This window comes from Dendropsophus ebraccatus, chromosome 14 (assembly GCF_027789765.1).
Source record: "Dendropsophus ebraccatus isolate aDenEbr1 chromosome 14, aDenEbr1.pat, whole genome shotgun sequence".
In the NCBI taxonomy this organism is placed as follows: Eukaryota; Metazoa; Chordata; class Amphibia; order Anura; family Hylidae; genus Dendropsophus; species Dendropsophus ebraccatus.
In genome coordinates this window covers 66,829,198-66,847,719 of record NC_091467.1, presented here as the reverse complement: position 1 = coordinate 66,847,719, position 18,522 = coordinate 66,829,198, and the positions used below count along the sequence as shown (strand labels likewise).

The 18,522-nt window shown below is 46.5% G+C and overlaps 1 protein-coding gene across 1 annotated transcript; it reads left to right on the top strand.

Moving 5' to 3' along the window:
- Positions 1 to 2,702: 2,702 nt before the first annotated feature.
- Positions 2,703 to 16,673, top strand: LOC138772079 (F-box and WD repeat domain containing protein 10B-like). Its single transcript, XM_069952190.1, has 13 exons — positions 2,703 to 3,310; positions 5,726 to 5,902; positions 5,991 to 6,118; positions 6,748 to 6,867; positions 7,866 to 7,975; positions 8,059 to 8,262; positions 10,144 to 10,265; positions 10,566 to 10,714; positions 11,631 to 11,773; positions 13,132 to 13,290; positions 13,374 to 13,666; positions 13,769 to 13,948; positions 15,192 to 16,673. The coding sequence occupies exons 1-13, from the start codon at positions 2,800 to 2,802 to the stop codon at positions 16,064 to 16,066; spliced, it is 3,171 nt and encodes a 1,056-aa protein (XP_069808291.1). The 5' UTR covers positions 2,703 to 2,799; the 3' UTR covers positions 16,067 to 16,673.
- The last annotated feature ends 1,849 nt before the right edge of the window (positions 16,674 to 18,522 follow it).

Here is an 18,522-nt window from a genome sequence, read left to right as displayed (position 1 = left end):
AGAGCACTACACACATGGCAGGGGAGAGAGAGAGAGTACTACACACATGGCAGGGGAGAGAGAGCACTACACACATGGCAGGGGAGAGAGAGAGTACTACACACATGGCAGGGGAGAGAGAGAGTACTACACACATGGCAGGGGAGAGAGAGAGTACTACACACATGGCAGGGGAGAGAGAGAGAGTACTACACACATGGCAGGGGAGAGAGAGTACTACACACATGGCAGGGGAGAGAGAGGACTACACACATGGCAGGGGAGAGAGAGCACTACACACATGGCAGGGGAGAGAGAGCACTACACACATGGCTGGGGAGAGAGAGCACTACACACATGGCAGGGGAGAGAGAGTACTACACACATGGCAGGGGAGAGAGAGTACTATACACATGGCAGGGGAGAGAGAGCACTACACACATGGCAGGGGAGAGAGAGCACTACACACATGGCAGGGGAGAGAGAGCACTACACACATGGCAGGGGAGAGAGAGAGCACTACACACATGGCAGGGGAGAGAGAGAGTACTACACACATGGCAGGGGAGAGAGAGGACTGCACACATGGCAGGGGAGAGAGAGTACTGCACACATGGCAGGGGAGAGAGAGTACTACACACATGGCAGGGGAGAGAGAGTACTACACACATGGCAGGGGAGAGAGAGCACTACACACATGGCAGGGGAGAGAGAGCACTACACACATGGCAGGGGAGAGAGAGCACTACACACATGGCAGGGGAGAGAGAGCACTACATACATGGCAGGGGGGAGAGAGAGCACTACACACATGGCAGGGGAGAGAGAGCACTACACACATGGCAGGGGAGAGAGAGAGCACTACACATGGCAGGGGAGAGAGAGAGCACTACACACATGGCAGGGGAGAGAGAGCACTACACACATGGCAGGGGAGAGAGAGCACTACACACATGGCAGGGGAGAGAGAGAGCACTACACATGGCAGGGGAGAGAGAGAGCACTACACACATGGCAGGGGAGAGAGAGCACTACACACATGGCAGGGGAGAGAGAGTACTACACATATGGCAGGGGAGAGAGAGCACTACACACATGGCAGGGGAGAGAGAGCACTACACACATGGCAGGGGAGAGAGAGAGCACTACACACATGGCAGGGGAGAGAGAGAGCACTACACACATGGCAGGGGAGAGAGAGCATTACATACATGGCAGGGGAGAGAGAGAGAGTACTACACACATGGCAGGGGAGAGAGAGAGAGTACTACACACATGGCAGGGGAGAGAGAGCACTACACACATGGCAGGGGAGAGAGAGAGTACTACACACATGGCAGGGGAGAGAGAGCACTACACACATGGCAGGGGAGAGAGAGAGTACTACACACATGGCAGGGGAGAGAGAGCACTACACACATGGCAGGGGAGAGAGAGAGCACTACACACATGGCAGGGGAGAGAGAGTACTACACACATGGCAGGGGAGAGAGAGTACTACACACATGGCAGGGGAGAGAGAGCACTACACACATGGCAGGGGAGAGAGAGTACTACACATATGGCAGGGGAGAGAGAGTACTGCACACATGGCAGGGGAGAGAGAGCACTACACACATGGCAGGGGAGAGAGAGCACTACACATATGGCAGGGGAGAGAGAGCAGTACACACATGGCAGGGGAGAGAGAGTACTGTACACATGGCAGGGGAGAGAGAGAGTACTACACACATGGCAGGGGAGAGAGAGCATTACACACATGGCGGGGGGGGAGAGAGAGTACTACACATATGGCAGGGGAGAGAGAGCACTACACATGGCAGGGGAGAGAGAGCACTACACATATGGCAGGGGAGAGAGAGAGCACTACACACATGGCAGGGGAGAGAGAGCACTACACATGGCAGGGGAGAGAGAGCACTACACATATGGCAGGGGAGAGAGAGTACTATACACATGGCAGGGGAGAGAGAGCACTACACACATGGCAGGGGAGAGAGAGCACTACACACATGGCAGGGGAGAGAGAGCACTACACACATGGCAGGGGAGAGAGAGCACTACACACATGGCAGGGGAGAGAGAGCACTACACACATGGCAGGGGAGAGAGAGCAGTACACACATGGCAGGGGAGAGAGAGTACTGTACACATGGCAGGGGAGAGAGAGAGTACTACACACATGGCAGGGGAGAGAGAGCATTACACACATGGCGGGGGGGGGAGAGAGAGTACTACACATATGGCAGGGGAGAGAGAGTACTGCACACATGGCAGGGGAGAGAGAGCACTACACATGGCAGGGGAGAGAGAGCACTACACATATGGCAGGGGAGAGAGAGAGCACTACACACATGGCAGGGGAGAGAGAGCACTACACATGGCAGGGGAGAGAGAGCACTACACATATGGCAGGGGAGAGAGAGTACTATACACATGGCCGGGCTATATGAAGCAGAGGAGCCCGGGGTACAGGTCGGTGGTGAGGAGAGCTCTATAGACAGGATCCCATCTGTCCCTGTTCTCCTCCATTACTGCCGCCTGCTCTGGTATGAGAGTAATGACATAACAATGAGCTGCTACTACAATACTTAGGGCACTTGCTGGAGCCTTTTGTAGGATAATTACAGTACTCGGTCTCCTTGGAGGCATCAACAATAGGGTGACATTTCTGCAAACAGCAGCTGCCCTGAGATTGGATCTGACTGAGCTGCGGACGCTGATTTATTGGCCACAATGGGCACCGACCAGGACCCAGCCGCGCCATAGGAAATGCCAGCCAAAGGGTTTTTTTATTTAATTTGATCTTTTAGCTGGGACATGGAAACCATGGAGATATCGGAGTTCAGACTGCAATGTGCCCCGGAGCTGCGCTGTGAGAACCAGGCGGCACGGATGCCCATGTGCCAAGAGTGCCAGACATGCGCGCTGGCCAACAAGCTGGCCGTCACCAAAGAGCTGTTCATAAGGGCCGGACACGGCTCCCAAAGGAAGTTCCTGTTTGGGGTCATCCGGAGGTTCCGGAGCCGGGATTTACTGGTCTATATGGAGAACGTGCTGGAGCCGGCTCTGGGCAAGGACTTTACCTATAGCCGCTCACGCATCAACCCCAGCCTGGCCCAGGACTTCAGCACCAGCGGCTCCGACCGGGCACTCAACAAGCACGACCTGCACCGCTTCATGGCAGAGACCTGGGAATGGTTCAGGAGCGCCTCCTACTGGACCAAAGCCAATTACACCCTACACCTCCTCCAGATGTGCAGCTCCCACCTGCTGCAGAGCGCGGCCAACCTCATCCACGTCCTCATCGCCCAGGACGGGCAGCAAGCCGGTGAGCAACCCGCCCAGCCCCTGCATGAGCATACATTATAATATACTCTATCTGTACTAACCCCAGGAGACACCCCGTGTAGCGTCTGGGCTGCAGGCATTTGGGGCAGCCAAATATTAAGGGGTAATTCAGCAAAAAAATATTTTCTTTCAAATCAACTGGTGCCAGAAAGTGGCACATTTATTTTCATTTAAAATCTCTGGAACTGTCCAGAGCAGGAGAGGTTTTCTATGGGGATTTGCTGCTGCTCTGGACAGTTCCTGACATGGACAGAGGTGGCAGCAGAGAGCACTGTGTCAGACCGGAAAGAATACACCACTTCCTGCAGGACATACAGCAGCTGATAAGTACTGGAAGACTGGAGATTTTTTAATAGAATGTACAATTCTCTGGCACCAGTTGATCTGAAAGAACACATTTTTTTATGAATTACCCCTTTAAATTCATTTATGGGACTATTGAAATTTATATATATATATATATATATATATATATATATATATATATATATACATACATATACACACACCTACTAGCATACTGGTTTACATATATGAGCATATCGATATCTACATATTATAGACATACTGTTATATATATACGGGCCTATTGTTATAGATATATATATATATATATATATATATATATATATATATATATATATACGGCCTTTCTTGAAGTCAATGCAAACAACGTGGAAATAATTGACATGTCAATAAGTCCTGGGCATTGTGCATTGATTTCAATGCAATTTTCGAGTGCCTAACAACAGCCGTTGTCCATACCCTGTGTGAACATAGGATTCTAGTGGGTAAAAACTCAGTTGTAGGAATGAAAAGTGATCGGTCTGGGCACCTGGGGAGCGGACGCGGCCGTCATGGCTCCTGCATGAATCTTTAATCCGCTGTCTGGCGGAGAGACCTGGGTTCGCTTGACTTTCACTCGGCTGTCAGCGTTCTTTTCTCAACCTGTCAAAACAAGATCCTTACATACACACGGTACGCTCAGCACTTACCTAGTACCCACATACAACCCCCCCCCCTCTTGAATTTAAAGGGAACCAGTCATCACTTATCCAGCTTTAGAAAAACATGGCCGCTTTCTTCCAGAGACAGCTCCGCTCTTGTCTCCAGTTTGGGGGCAGGTTTTGTAAGGGTCCATTTACATAGAAAGATTATCTGACAAAGATTTGAAGCCAAAGCCAGAAACTGGCTTTGGGTCCTATTCCACGGGCAGAGGAGGGCCCGATCAACGATGTAAACGAGCGGCGATCTGCTAGATCGGCACTCGTTTACTGGGCCTATTCCACGGCCCGATGATCGTTGAGCGAGGGCTGCAGGGACATTGTTCCCGATGCAGCATCATACATTACCTGGCTGCAGGGCTTGTCCTCCGCTCCGTCTCCTCCCCGGGTCCCCAGCGCTCTATCTTCTGAATGGCCGGTCAGCTGACAGGCCACACTCAGCCAATCACAGGCCGCGGCGGTCCTGGCCTGTGATTGGCTGAGCGCTCCGTCAGCTGACCGGCCATTCAGAAGATCGTTACTGTGGAATAGGGCCCTTAGGCTTCAAATCTTTGGCAGATAATCTGTCAGATATCTTTCTGTGTAAATGGACCCTAACTCAGTTCTATTGAAGTGAATGGAGCTTAAATGCAAACCACAACTGACCTGGAGACAAGAGTGGTGCTGTCTCTGGAAGAAAGCAGCCATGTTTTTCTAACGCTGTATAACCCCTATAATGCTGACCGAATTACAAGTCATTGGTTTCTCCCTGCACCATTATTCTTGATGTCCCTGTTGGGTAATGCAGGGGAACCTGTGACACTCCAGCTGTTACAAAACTACAATTCCCATTATGCCTGGACAGCCGAAGGCTGTCCAGGCATGATGGGAGTTGTAGTTCTGCAACAGCTGGAGTGCCACAGGTTCCCTACATAATCCAGTTCAATGGCATAGGGTAGACATCTGTATTATACAGCCCAGCAGACCCTAACCCAGACCTGCTTTGGGTAAATGAATCCATTTAAAAGGAGTTATCCAGGCTTAGAACCACATGGCTGCTTTCTTCCAGAAACAGCACCACTCCCGTCCTCAGTTTGGGTGCGGTATTGCAGCTCATTTTCATTGAAGTGAATGGAGCCGCCTTGTAATACCACAAACAACCTGAGGACAAGGGTGGCACTGTTTTTGCTTTCTTCCAGAAACACCACCACTTCTGTCCTCTTCTTGGGTGTGGTATTGCAGCTCAGTTTCATTAACATCAATGGAGCTGAGTAGTAATACCAAACACAACCTAAGGACAGGGGTGGTGCTGTTTTTGCAAGAAAGTAGCAGTGTTTTCTGTTATCTCTATCTGAACTATTGCCTGACATTGATCATTACTGACACGTCCTCTTAACCGATATCGTTCCAAGCGGAGACATTTCCTCTAGGAATACAAGAGTCGCAGGAGAGAAAGTCCGAGGTGCGGGAGACGCAGGAGGATCCGTCTCTGATGGTGGTGCCGACATCATTCCAGTCCACATCCGGCGTCAGGAAATACAAGGACTTCATCTGCTGCCTCCCGGTGCATCTCTCCAAGAAGATTCTAGGTGGGTTATCCTGCAAAATGGCCGCTTGTCGTCCTCTATGGATCCATTGTAGTCAATTGCTTCTCTCCCTCCTCCCCGTTTCTTGTAGGATACTTGAAGAAGAAGCATCTCTACAGCTGCCTCTTTGTGTCTCATCACTGGTGTTACCTGACCAAGGACGTTCTCCTGGACCTGAACGCTGAGACGCTGGTGAGGAACGAAGCCATGATCCTGCAGGTAGGTGGGCTACACCCTGGGGGGCGCCATTGTCTATGGTCAGGTGACCCTCCTGGTGTATTTGTGGAATCCTCTTATTCTAGAACAGTGTTCTCCAATCTGGGTCTCTCCAGCTATGGCGAAACTACAATTCCCATCATGCCCGGACAGTCGAAGGCTGATGAGTATTGTAGTGTTGCCGCAGCTGGAGAGCAACAGGAATTGTTCTAGAACAAGAATTGTAACCAGTTGTTTACCAATTTGTTTTTCCTCTTAAATCAACTGGAGATTTGTAATTTAATTCTATTACAAAATCTCCAGTCTTCCAGTACTTATCAGCTGCTGTATGCCCTGCAGGAAGTGGTGTATTCTTTCCAGTCTGACACAGTGCTCTCTGCTGCCACCTCTGTCCATGTCAGGAACTGTCCAAAGCAGGAGCAAATCCACATAGAGAACCTCTCCTGCTCTTCAGACTGAGAAAAATACACCACTTCCTGCAGGACCTACAGCAGCTGATAAGTACTGGAAGACTGGAGATTTTTGAATAGAAGTAAATAACAAATCTCTGGCACTTTCTGGCACCAGTTGATTTGAAAGGAGAAAAAAATTGGGGTGCACAACTCCTTTAATAATTCTTTCATTTTTCACAGGGAACGTCATATAAGGGTGTGAGCGTTTCATATGCCAAAATCCAACCAGTCCCGGTGCCAAAAATTGGTGAAGGTGGCAATGCTTTACCACGGCTGGAGAAGTACTACCAAGAGACAACGGTAAGAATGGAGAGTGGGGGGTCACAGCCCAAAAGGGTCTCACAGCAGCACAGAGTGTTTTAGGGTATTCCCATATAAACATATTATATTAAACATGAATATTTTAGCAAATACTTTCATTTAGCAAACTTGTCTCCTTTTCCAAATATACTGCTCTTTCCCTCCCATTGTAGACTAGGTTGTCAACGTTACCGACCACCACTCTGCTCTAAAAGCAGTGGTCTGGTGGATGAATTGCTACAATGTAGTTGTATAGGGTATATATACTGAATAACATATATAAATATGTATACTACAGCTATAGACTGACCACTGCTTTTAGAGCAGAGTGGTGGGAGGAAAAGAGCAGCATATCAAGACAAGAAGGAAAAGTTGCCAAATGAATGTACTTGCGAAAAATATTATTACATGATATTAAAGGGGTACTCCGGATTTTTTCTCATATCAACTGGTGTCAGCAAGATATACAGATTTGTAATTTACTTCTATTCAAAAATCTCCAGTCTTCCAGTACTTACCAGCTGCTGTATGTCCTGCAGTAAGTGGTGTATTCTCTTCAGTCTGACACAGTGCTCTCTGCTGCCACCTCTGTCCATGTCAAGAATCATCCAGAGCAGCAGAAAATCCCCATAGAAAACCTTTCCTGCCCTGGACAGTTCCTGACATGGACAGAGGTGGCAGCAGAGAGCACTGTGTCAGACTGGAGAGAAGACACCACTTCCTGCAGGACATACAGCAGCTGATAAGCACTGGAAGACTGGGGATTTTTAAATAGAAGTAAATGACAAATCTGTATAACTTTCAGAGACTGGTTAATTAAAAACAAAACAAATCCCGGGAGTATCCCTTTAATACTTGCTCCTATGTCATGGCTGCCAAGTGTGAACAAAACCACAGACCACATGCAAGGTCTACCCTGTTTTGCTGGTAATGCATCATGTAGGTGTAGTGTCACTATACAGTTTTATATCCTTTATGTAAGATTTTATTTTCGGCAGCCCGGAGAATGTCTGGAAGCGTCGTATACAGATATAGAGACGGAAGCCGTATCCCTGGAGGAGCGGAACCTGTTCTGTGGGTCGTATAATGTTCTCATCCTCACAGGACAGTAAGTGACCCATCACATATCACACTGACCAGTAGGGGGAGTAGTTTCAGCCTACTCTCTTCTTACCTTTTCTTTACCTACAGAGGCGACCCGCACAGGGTGATCCACTTTGATGGTGGACGGTTGGTTGCTGTTGGCTCCAGAGATCGCAGAGTTAAGCTGTATGATATGGCGGACATGGCACAGATCCCGCCTCTTATTCAGGGACACTCCGGAAGCATCCGTGCAGTGCGGCTGTGTGAGGAGAGAGGATATATATTCAGCGGAGGGTTTGATCTCAGTATAAGGTACAACACAATATATCAGTGGTTCCTGACCTGCAGCTCCCTAGCTGTTGCACAACTACCAATGGCCAATGGCTGTCCGAACATGATGGGGGTTGTAGTTATGCAACAACTGGAGAGCCAGAGTGTATAGAAAAGAGTGTATAGAAATTTTTTTACTCCCCCCCCCCCCCACCTGTAATATTGACATTGCCTCTTTGCCCAATGACTGTGTCAGGAACTGCAGGCCTGTTCAAGCCCTGGTTCGAGCAAAGTTATATATCACTAACGCTGCAGCATGCAGATACTGAGCCTCCCCTGATGTCTACATAATACATGTTACCATTAGAATAGACATTACACTGGGGAAGCTGTCTGTGTCACTAGTGCTGCAGCCTCCCCTGATGTCTGTATAATACATGTTACCATTAGAGTAGACATTACACTGGGGGAGCTGTCTGTGTCACTAGTGCTGCAGCCTCCCCTGATGTCTGTATAATACATGTTACCATTAGAGTAGACATTACACTGGGGGAGCTGTCTGTGTCACTAGTGCTGCAGCCTCCCCTGATGTCTGTATAATACATGTTACCATTAGAGTAGACATTACACTGGGGGAGCTGTCTGTGTCACTAGTGCTGCAGCCTCCCCTGATGTCTGTATAATACATGTTACCATTAGAGTAGACATTACACTGGGGGAGCTGTCTGTGTCACTAGTGCTGCAGCCTCCCCTGATGTCTGTATAATACATGTTACCATTAGAGTAGACATTACACTGGGGGAGCTGTCTGTGTCACTAGTTCTGCAGCCTCCCCTGATGCCTATATAATACATGGAACCATTAGAAAACAAACTGGGGGGAGGTGTCTGTGTAAGTAATGCTGCAACCACTTCTGATGTCTAGATAATACATGTTACCATCAGAGTAGACATTACACTGGGGGGAGCTGTCTGTGTCACTAGTGCTGCAGCCTCTCCTGATGACTATATAATACATGGAACCATAAGAAAACAAAATGGGGGGAGGTGTCTGTGTAAGTAATGCTGCAACCACTTCTGATGTCTAGATAATACATGTTACCATAAGAGTAGACATTACTCTAGTGCTGCAGCCTCCCCTGATGTCTATATGATACATGTTACCATTAGAATACACACTACACTGGGGAAGCTGTCTGTGTCACTAGTGCTGCAGCCATCTCTCATATCTATATAATACATGTTACCATTAGAATAGACATTATAACTAGGGAAAGCTGTCTATCTGTAGCAGAACAGTGATTGTCAGTCATCAGGGGAGGCTTCAGCACTAGTGACACAGACAGCTCCCCCAGTGTAATGTCTATTTTAGTGGTAACATGTATTATATGGACATTAGGGGTGGCTGCAGCACTAGTGATACAGACAGCTTCCCCGGGATAATGTCTATTCTAATAGTAACATGTAATATATAGACATCGGGGAGGCTGCAGCACTAGTGATACAGACAGCTCCCCCAGTGTAATGTCTATTTTAGTGGTAACATGTATTATATGGACATTAGGGGAGGTTGCAGCACTAGTGATACAGACAGCTTCCCCGGTGTAATGTATATTCTAGTGGTAACATATAATATATAGACATCAGGGGAGGCTGCAGCACTAGTGACACAGACAGCTCCCCCAGTGTAATGTCTATGCTAACATGCATTAAAATAGACATCAGGTGGGGATATGTAACTGTTTGGGACCAGGGCTTGAGTGGCCCTGCAGTTCCTGATACAGCCATTGGTGGCAGCAGAGAAGCCATGTTTTCCATTACTCCTGCCAGTAAAAATGTTGAAAAAAACCTTACTATGACCTTACCATGTGGACTGCTGGGGGCGCTGTAATCAATCCTTCTATACATCCGACCTGTCTTACAGGCAGTGGGATTTGCACACGGGTCTGTGCCTCAGAATCTATCATGGACACATGAAGACCATCACATGTTTGGACGTACAAGACGATTTGCTGGTTTCTGGAGCCAAAGACGGACTGGTGAAAGGTGAAGCCAAACCTGGGCACAGGGATACAAGATAATGTCACAATAATAATAATAATAATAATAATAATAATAATAATAATAATAATAATAATAATATCCAATCCCCAAACAAAATCATGGATGGACTTGAACAGTCCTGCAGTTCCCAACTCAGCCACTGATGGCAGCAGAGAGGCCATTTTGCCCCTTTATTGCTGCCATTTAATATAAAAATGTACTTGTCAATAAAGTTATATTAAAATTAAAAAGTTAAAACTATGTACAGACCAGTCCAATGACGGAGTCTTCTCTCCGGTACAGTGTGGGACATCCCGACAGGGAAATGTCTGCGGACGTATAAACATAAGGACGCGGTTCTGGCGGTGCAGAGGAGGAATGAGCTGGTGGTCAGCGGCTGTGAGAAGGGTCTGGTCAAAGTCTGGAGCTTTGAATCTGCTGAATTAATCAAGGTGGGTGACAATGGTATACGGGACCATCACATGACTCAGCAGCATCGGGTGGTATCTATATCTAGTGTGCTGCCATCACAGCGCAAAAACAGCGCCACTCCTGTTATCAGGTTGTGTGTGGTATTGCAGCTCCGCTCCACTGAAATGAATAGGATTGGGCTGCAGTACTAAAGACAACCTGTGAAGAGAAATAGCGCTGTGTTTGGAGGAGAGCAGCCATATACCCAGAGCTCGGTGGATCAAATTTTTGCAACAAAGCTTTTTTAAAGTGACGGTAACACTTTAAAAAGATTATCCAGGATTAGAAAAACACAGCTACTTTCTTGCAAAAACAGCGCCACCCCTGTCCTCAGGTTGTGTGTGGTATTACAAGTCAGCTCCATTCACTTTAATGGCACTGAGCTGCAAAACCTACACCCAACCTGAGGACATTGGTGGCACTGTTTCTGAGAGGAAAGGGATAATCCCTTTAAAGAGGTTGTCCAGCCATATATATATTTTTTTTTTCATTAAAATAAACTGGTGTCATAAAGTTATACAGATTTGTAATTTACTCATATTTAAAAATCTCCAGCCTTCCAGTACTTATCAGCTGCTGTATGTCCTGCAGGAAGTGGTGTATTCTTTCCAGTCAGACACAGTGCTCTCTGCTGCCACCTCTGTCCATGTCAGGAACTGTCCAGAGCAGCAGGTAATCCCCATAGAAAACCTTTCCTGCTCTCCAGACTGGAAAGAAAATGTATTTTTTAATAGAAGCAAACTGCAAATCTCTGGCACCAGTTGATTTGAAAGTTTTTTTTTTTTCTGGAGTACCCCTTTAAGAGTGCGATGATAGGCGATATGGGGGGTATAGCAGCAGCAGGTATTGGAATGCTATATGGGTATAGCCCTCACATGTCACCCTTGTATTGCACAGACACTGTCTGGCCACCAGGGGGCGATCAGATGTCTGTCCTTCGATCAGTGGCACTTGGTATCGGGAAGCTCAGATGGATACGCCATTGCCTGGAGCATGATGGGAACTTTTCAGAAACGCCTAATGAGCTTCAGGCACCCAAAGTAAGTAATCTATTACAGTTTATAGGGAGATAAGCCACTGCCAGACACCTCTCAGACAACAAAAGGATTGGGCAGTTAAAACCCAAAGTGCCTGATCCTTCTGTATTCCCAGCATGATCTGACGGCAGACTCCATACACATGAGACAGCTGATCAGGCCCCATTGGGACTACTTACAATCTGCTGTTAGAATGTGCTCGATTACCCTGCAGCGCCTCCAGAGGAGAAATGAAGTATTACACAGTTAAAGGGGTTATCCACCTATGAGCTAAAAAATGAAATGCTAGCTGGTCTTATGGTGCATTTACCCACAGAGATTTATCTGACAGATCTTTGAAGCCAAAGCCAGGAACAGACTATAACCAGGGAACAGGTCATAAAGAAAAAGACTGAGATTTCTCCTCTTTTCATATCCATTCCTGGCTTTGGCTTAAAAAGTCTGTCAGATAAATCACTCTGTGTAAACACATCATTACTCACCAAGTCCCCCTGAGTATTTTGAGCCGTCTCCCATCTTTCTAGCTGCTGCCATTCCTGAGTTACAAGTTTTTCTAAAAGCCGATCTATATCCAAGATGGCGCCAGCTGGAAACTACATTTCCCATCATGCATCTCCCTGATTGGTCCATTGTCATACTCGCCTCCTTAGCTTTCTTTCCTGCCCACTCCTGTCATTACTATTGCACAGTAAACACAGGACTGTTTTTGTTTTTTTGTTTTTTTTGCATCATGCCACCCCAATATGTATTCCATACTAGCTAATGATATAGCGGAGCTGACAGACGCAAGGTGTAGCTATAAGCTGCATAATAGGCATCTGTTTACTGGGGGACGTAGTGTAGGTCTAGATCTCTGCTTGCTCACTGTGAATGAAAACATTCTAGTTCCATCCAGACTCTAAGAACATCCATACCCTTTACAATATACCGAGCTGTGACACAAACACAGGTACAGATGCCTGCATTCACTGACAGCAAGCAGAGATAGAACTATAACTTTTTATATTACAGAGATCTAGGCTCAGGGACACATGTAAGTCTATGAAAGCAGCACAGGTGCATGGAGATGAGGCAGATAATGTCTCCTGGGGGGTCGGGTTACCAAGTCAATAGACAGCTACCCCGCCCCTCAAAGAGGGAGCAGCGTGTTGTCAGAATGGACACAGGGAAGATAATTTTAGACATCCAGAGGGGTTAAGTATGAGAAAAGGGTGCAAGATTATACATTTATTTTAGGCATAAGAGGGGGATTGTTTAGAATATTGTGTTTGTTACCCAGATGAATAGTACATAGGTTGTGCGTGTGTGTGGGGGGGGGTTATAATAAATATGGCCTGATCCCTGACGCCATCTTGCTGCAGGGAGGTGATGTGTCTGGAGCTGCTCTACCTGCGGGTTATCACAGGATGCGCCGACGGCAAAATACGTGTCTTCAATTTCCTGAACGGCGACTGCCTCCGAGTGATGAGAGCCAATAGTAAGGCGGACCCGGTGGCCGCACTGTGTATCCGCGACAACAGGTAATGGCGGTATAATATAGTACTATAATACTGCACTATAACCTCACTGCTCATCCCTGTCCTCCCATCTATCTCACCTCTAGGATGGTGATCAATGTCCTCACCAGCATCATGATCTTCCAGTTCGAGGAGGTCTCGTGGGATTACTCGCAGGCGTCAGAACGGGTTGACGTCCAAAATGAAAGGCAGCGGTTCCAGGAGGCGCCAATCCGGCTGAGGCCGTACAGCTATGTGCGCGCCCAGAGGATGAAACGCGTCGGCTCCAGCAATAGGAAGATCTACCAGCAAGATGAAGAGGATTACGGCCGGGGGACGAAGAGCCAGCTGTCCCATCATGCTCGGAGTCTGTCTGCCAGAAGCATGAAGAGAGCGCATGGTATGGAGATCAATTCTTATAAACATATTGCCCTAACATAACATATAAGACCGCCATAGTGTGACTGCGCTATATGTAATATACCGTCCTTATCCACCACAGACTTACATATAGAGTCCCTAAAACCAGCCACTTGGCCGGAGCTGAGAGATTACCGCAGGAGTTTTGCTTACATTGATCTGCAACCAGAATTCTACAAGAAGCCGCCATCTGCAAGTAGACCCCGCACCGCCGGAGACAGAAGCCGGGAACTATGTAGCAGAACGACAAAGGAGGATTCAGGTACCATAACTATTATGTAGATCCACATGGTTATCCATCAGGACAGTAGTATAGTTGTTATATTCTTGTATATAAGGGCAGTATTATAGTATATTCCTGTATATAGGGGGCAGTATTATAGTAGTTATATTCCTGTATATAGGGGGCAGTATTATAGTAGTTATATTCCTGTATATAGGGGGCAGTATTATAGTAGTTATATTCCTGTATATAGGAGCAGTATTATAGTAGTTATATCCCTGTATATAGGAGCAGTATTATAGTAGTTATATTCCTGTATATAGGAGAAGTATTATAGTAGTTATATTCTTGTATATAGGAGCAGTATTATAGTAGTTATATTCCTGTATATAGGAGCAGTATTATAGTAGTTATATCCTTGTATATAGGAGCAGTATTATAGTAGTTATATTCTTGTACATAGGAGCTGTATTATGTAGTTATATTCCTGTATATAGGAGCAGTATTATAGTAGTTATATTCTTGTATATAGGAGCAGAATTATTGCAGTTATATTCTAGCACATAGGGGGCAGTATTATAGTAGTTATATTCTTGTATATAGGAGCAGTATTATAGTAGCTATCCAACTAGGGAAGAAGATCTGAGTTAGCACCAAAGTCCAATGTCATGTTATGTGTACCCACGAGCTAGGACATGTATGGTGAGGATACTTGGCTTACGGTGTGCAGCATAGGGGTGCAAAGCTGTAACAAAGTGTATAGGTAATCCAACAAGGGAGACAAAGAAGCTTGCACTCACCAAAGACCGCTGCGGTATAAGTCCGTTTTATTTCGTCTTGATAGACAAGAGTGGGGAGGGGAAGTGAAAGCAGGGGCGTCCAGTGGCTACAGCCGTTTCACTTATACCGCAGCGGTCTTTGGTGAGTGCAAGCTTCTTTGTCTCCCTTGTTGGATTAATTATAGTAGCTATATTCTAGCACATAGGGGGCAGTATTATAGTAGTTATATTCTTGTATATAGGAGAAGTATTATAGTAGTTATATTCTTGTATATAGGAGCAGTATTATAGTAGTTATATTCTTGTATACAGGGGGCAGTATTATAGTGGTTATATTCTTGTATATAGGAGCAGTATTATAGTAGTTATATTCCTGTATATAGGAGCAGTATTATAGTAGTTATATTCTTGTATATAGGAGCAGTATTATAGTAGCTATGTTCTAGCACATAGGGGGCAGTATGTATAGGCTAATATCTTAATTACTTACATTGAAATTATAGATGATGAATCAGGTTACGGATCACCAGGACGCAAATCTGCTCTTTCCATAAGTGAGAGCGCAGCGCTACAACGTATGAAGCAACGCGGACCTCACACTCCCATGAGTCCCAACCAAATCCTCCTGAAAGTCAGTACGATCCAAAATCTACAGAAGGCAGACATAGTCGGATCAAACATGGAGTTTAACTCCAGGATCCGGGACAAATGGGGGGTTACGCTATCTGGTCACGAAAAAAAGACCTTCATCTCGCCTTCCCTCCCAATGGAAAGCCAGAACATTGACCCCCTGAATCTTCTACAGAAAGTCAAGTCTTCTGCGGTTCCTGTAGACATGAGGACGGTCCTAACAGTCTTTGAAGTAAGAAAAGTGGGTCTGAAGATGAGAGAGTCCCTGCACGGTCCGGAGATCCGCTCCACCATTCCCTGTCCTACTATAATTCGCCCACGGACGAGCTGTAACTCCCAGAGGAAAGAAAAGCGCAACGTCTACCATAGAAGATCCACGTCTGCCCTCGAAGCCGGCGTGAAGCAAATCGGCCTGTACACAAGTCCTGAGACCGTTCGGCCCACGCGGATGATCATGGGACAAAACATTGAAATTAACATCCCGAAACGCAAAGCGCCAGACCCTGTCGTGACCGCCGACCCGTACAGAGAGCGCAGCGGCTTCCGACTCCTTACCGTGAAGCAGCTGAAAGAATTCCAAGCGGAAAAGACATCGCTGCAAAAAGAAGCAGACGCTCACGTACAGACGGCGAAGAACATAGAGAGCAGGAAGGCCTGGCTGAGGAAGATTAAGGGGAAGAGCATAGACGACTTCACCAAAGCCGGAAAGATTGCCGCCCCAGAGTTTGGGCCCGACGTGTTTCTATAACCGGGGCTGATACTGGAAATCTTTGGCACTTTAAGTACCAAAGTCCTCTATAGCTTGTGTTTGTTTGCACTGTATAGACCATAAATTTCCTTTCATCCAGAACATTTGATAATCCAGAATGTCTGATAATCTAACATGTTCTGAAAGCAGATGACTGTGCACTGAAACAAGGCCCCCATACACATGGGAACCTGCCAATTCATCAGGATTGGCTAAACCTCTAATGTATATGGGGGTATACCTGTCTACGGACTCATTAGACAGATAAATGTTTGGGGGAGAAGGATTGGGCAACCTTATTTTTAACTGCACAATCCCACAGACCTTGAAGAGCTATAGAAGTCTGGCAGCAGCGTACCCCTCCTCTCCCTATTCAGAACACATGGACACTGGGCCGAGCTGAGCATTCGCATGCCTGTGATGAACGTTCAGCTGATACCTACTGATGATGTACAGTATGTCCACTGTGTTAGGAGCTATTCACACATCTGCAATATACGGCCTGTGCACTGACAGTATCCTGCAAACCCGACCTCCCGGCATCAGCATTCAGTATCATGCCGGGAGCTCCAAAACTATTTAAAAGGGTTATCCAGCGCTACAAAAACATGGCCACTTTCTTCCAGAGTCAGCACTGCTCTTGTCTCCAGGTCAGGTGTGGTCTGCAATTACGCTCCATTCACTTCAATGGAACAGAGTTACAAAACCTGCACTCAAACTGGAGACAAGAGCGGTGCTGTCTCGCCATGTTTTTGTAGCGCTGGTAACCCCTTTAAATGTTCACGCTACTGTACCGACAAACTGTTTGTCTGGTCCCTTACCTTCGCTTTACAAAAAAACTTTTGACATGTCAGAAGTTTAAAGTGGTTTTGACCAAAATGTTTGTTTTTTTTTTCAAATCAACTGGTGTCAGAAAGTTTGACATATTTGTAATTTACTTCTAAAAAAAAATCTTGAGTCTTCCAGTACTTATCAGCAGCTGTATGTCTTGCATGAAATGTTGATATATTTGCAGTCTGACACAGTGCTCTCTGCTGCCACCTCTGTCCATGTCAGGAACTGTCCAGAGCAGCAGCAAATCCCCATAGAAAACCTCTCTTCCTTTCCAGACTGGAGAGAATACACTATTTCTTGCAGGGCATACAGCAGCTGATAAGTACTGTAAGACTTGAGATTTTTAATAAAAGTAAATTACAAATCTCTGGCACTATTTGATCTGTCAAAAGTTTTTTAAAGCGACAGGTACACATACATAACTTTTTTTTAAAGGAAAATGTAAAACATTTTATTAAATAAATTGTTTCCAATATCATATGTATCACATGACAAGACCCCCCTCTAATTTTTAAGAGAAGCGCTCGGCCTGGCACTTCACTCCCCAGCTTGCTGTCTTTTACATCTCCCGCAGTGAAACAGAGATTTCGGCAGTCCAGAGAGTGAAGTGCTAGGCTGAGCGCTTCTTCCGTCTCTATCTAATGACTGATCAGTTTTCTGAACAAACAGGCACCAGCTGATCAAAACTTTGACAAATCTCTGCTTTGTTTAAAGTGACAGTACACTTTAAAGCCGTCCCTAAAAAAAGCTACATACACGTAAGGTTGAAACACAGCCCGATACTCACCCCTCCCTGTTTGTTGAGCGTTAGTGGCAGATTTGTTACTCACTTAAGTAAATGGGCAGCAAATCCACAGCAGACTCGCTGCATGTGAACGTACCTCAAGGTGTAAACTGCTGCTGATCCTGCTGCCTGTTCACACAGACAGTGACAGCCCAGAGGAGCTCAGGGGAAACCAAAGGGTTAATGTGGTGATAAGTCAATGTAGATGTGTATACAGGGGAAGAGAGAGGACAGCGAGGGGTTAATGTAATGGTAAGTCAGTGTAGGGAGGAAAGAACCGGATGATAAACCCTGAGATCACCAGCACTAGGACCCAGCGGAGGCTGCAAGAGAGAAAGGAGACAACATTATAGAGAACATCACTGCCCTCTACCTACAGTCCCATGTAAGGAACATCACTGCCCTCTACCTACAGTCCCATGTAAGGAACATCACTTCCCTCTACCTACAGTCCCATGTAAGGAACATCACTGCCCTCTACCTACAGTCCCATGTAAGGAACATCACTTCCCTCTACCTACAGTCCCATGTAAGGAACATCACTGCCCTCTACCTACAGTCCCATGTAAGGAACATCACTGCCCTCTACCTACAGTCCCATGTAAGGAACATCACTTCCCTCTACCTACAGTCCCATGTAAGGAAAATCACTGCCCTCTACCTACAGTCCCATGTAAGGAACATCACTGCCCTCTACCTACAGTCCCATGTAAGTAACATCACTGCCCTCTACCTACAGTCCCATGTAAGGAACATCACTGCCCTCTACCTACAGTCCCATGTAAGGAACATCACTTCCCTCTACCTACAGTCCCATGTAAGGAACATCACTGCCCTC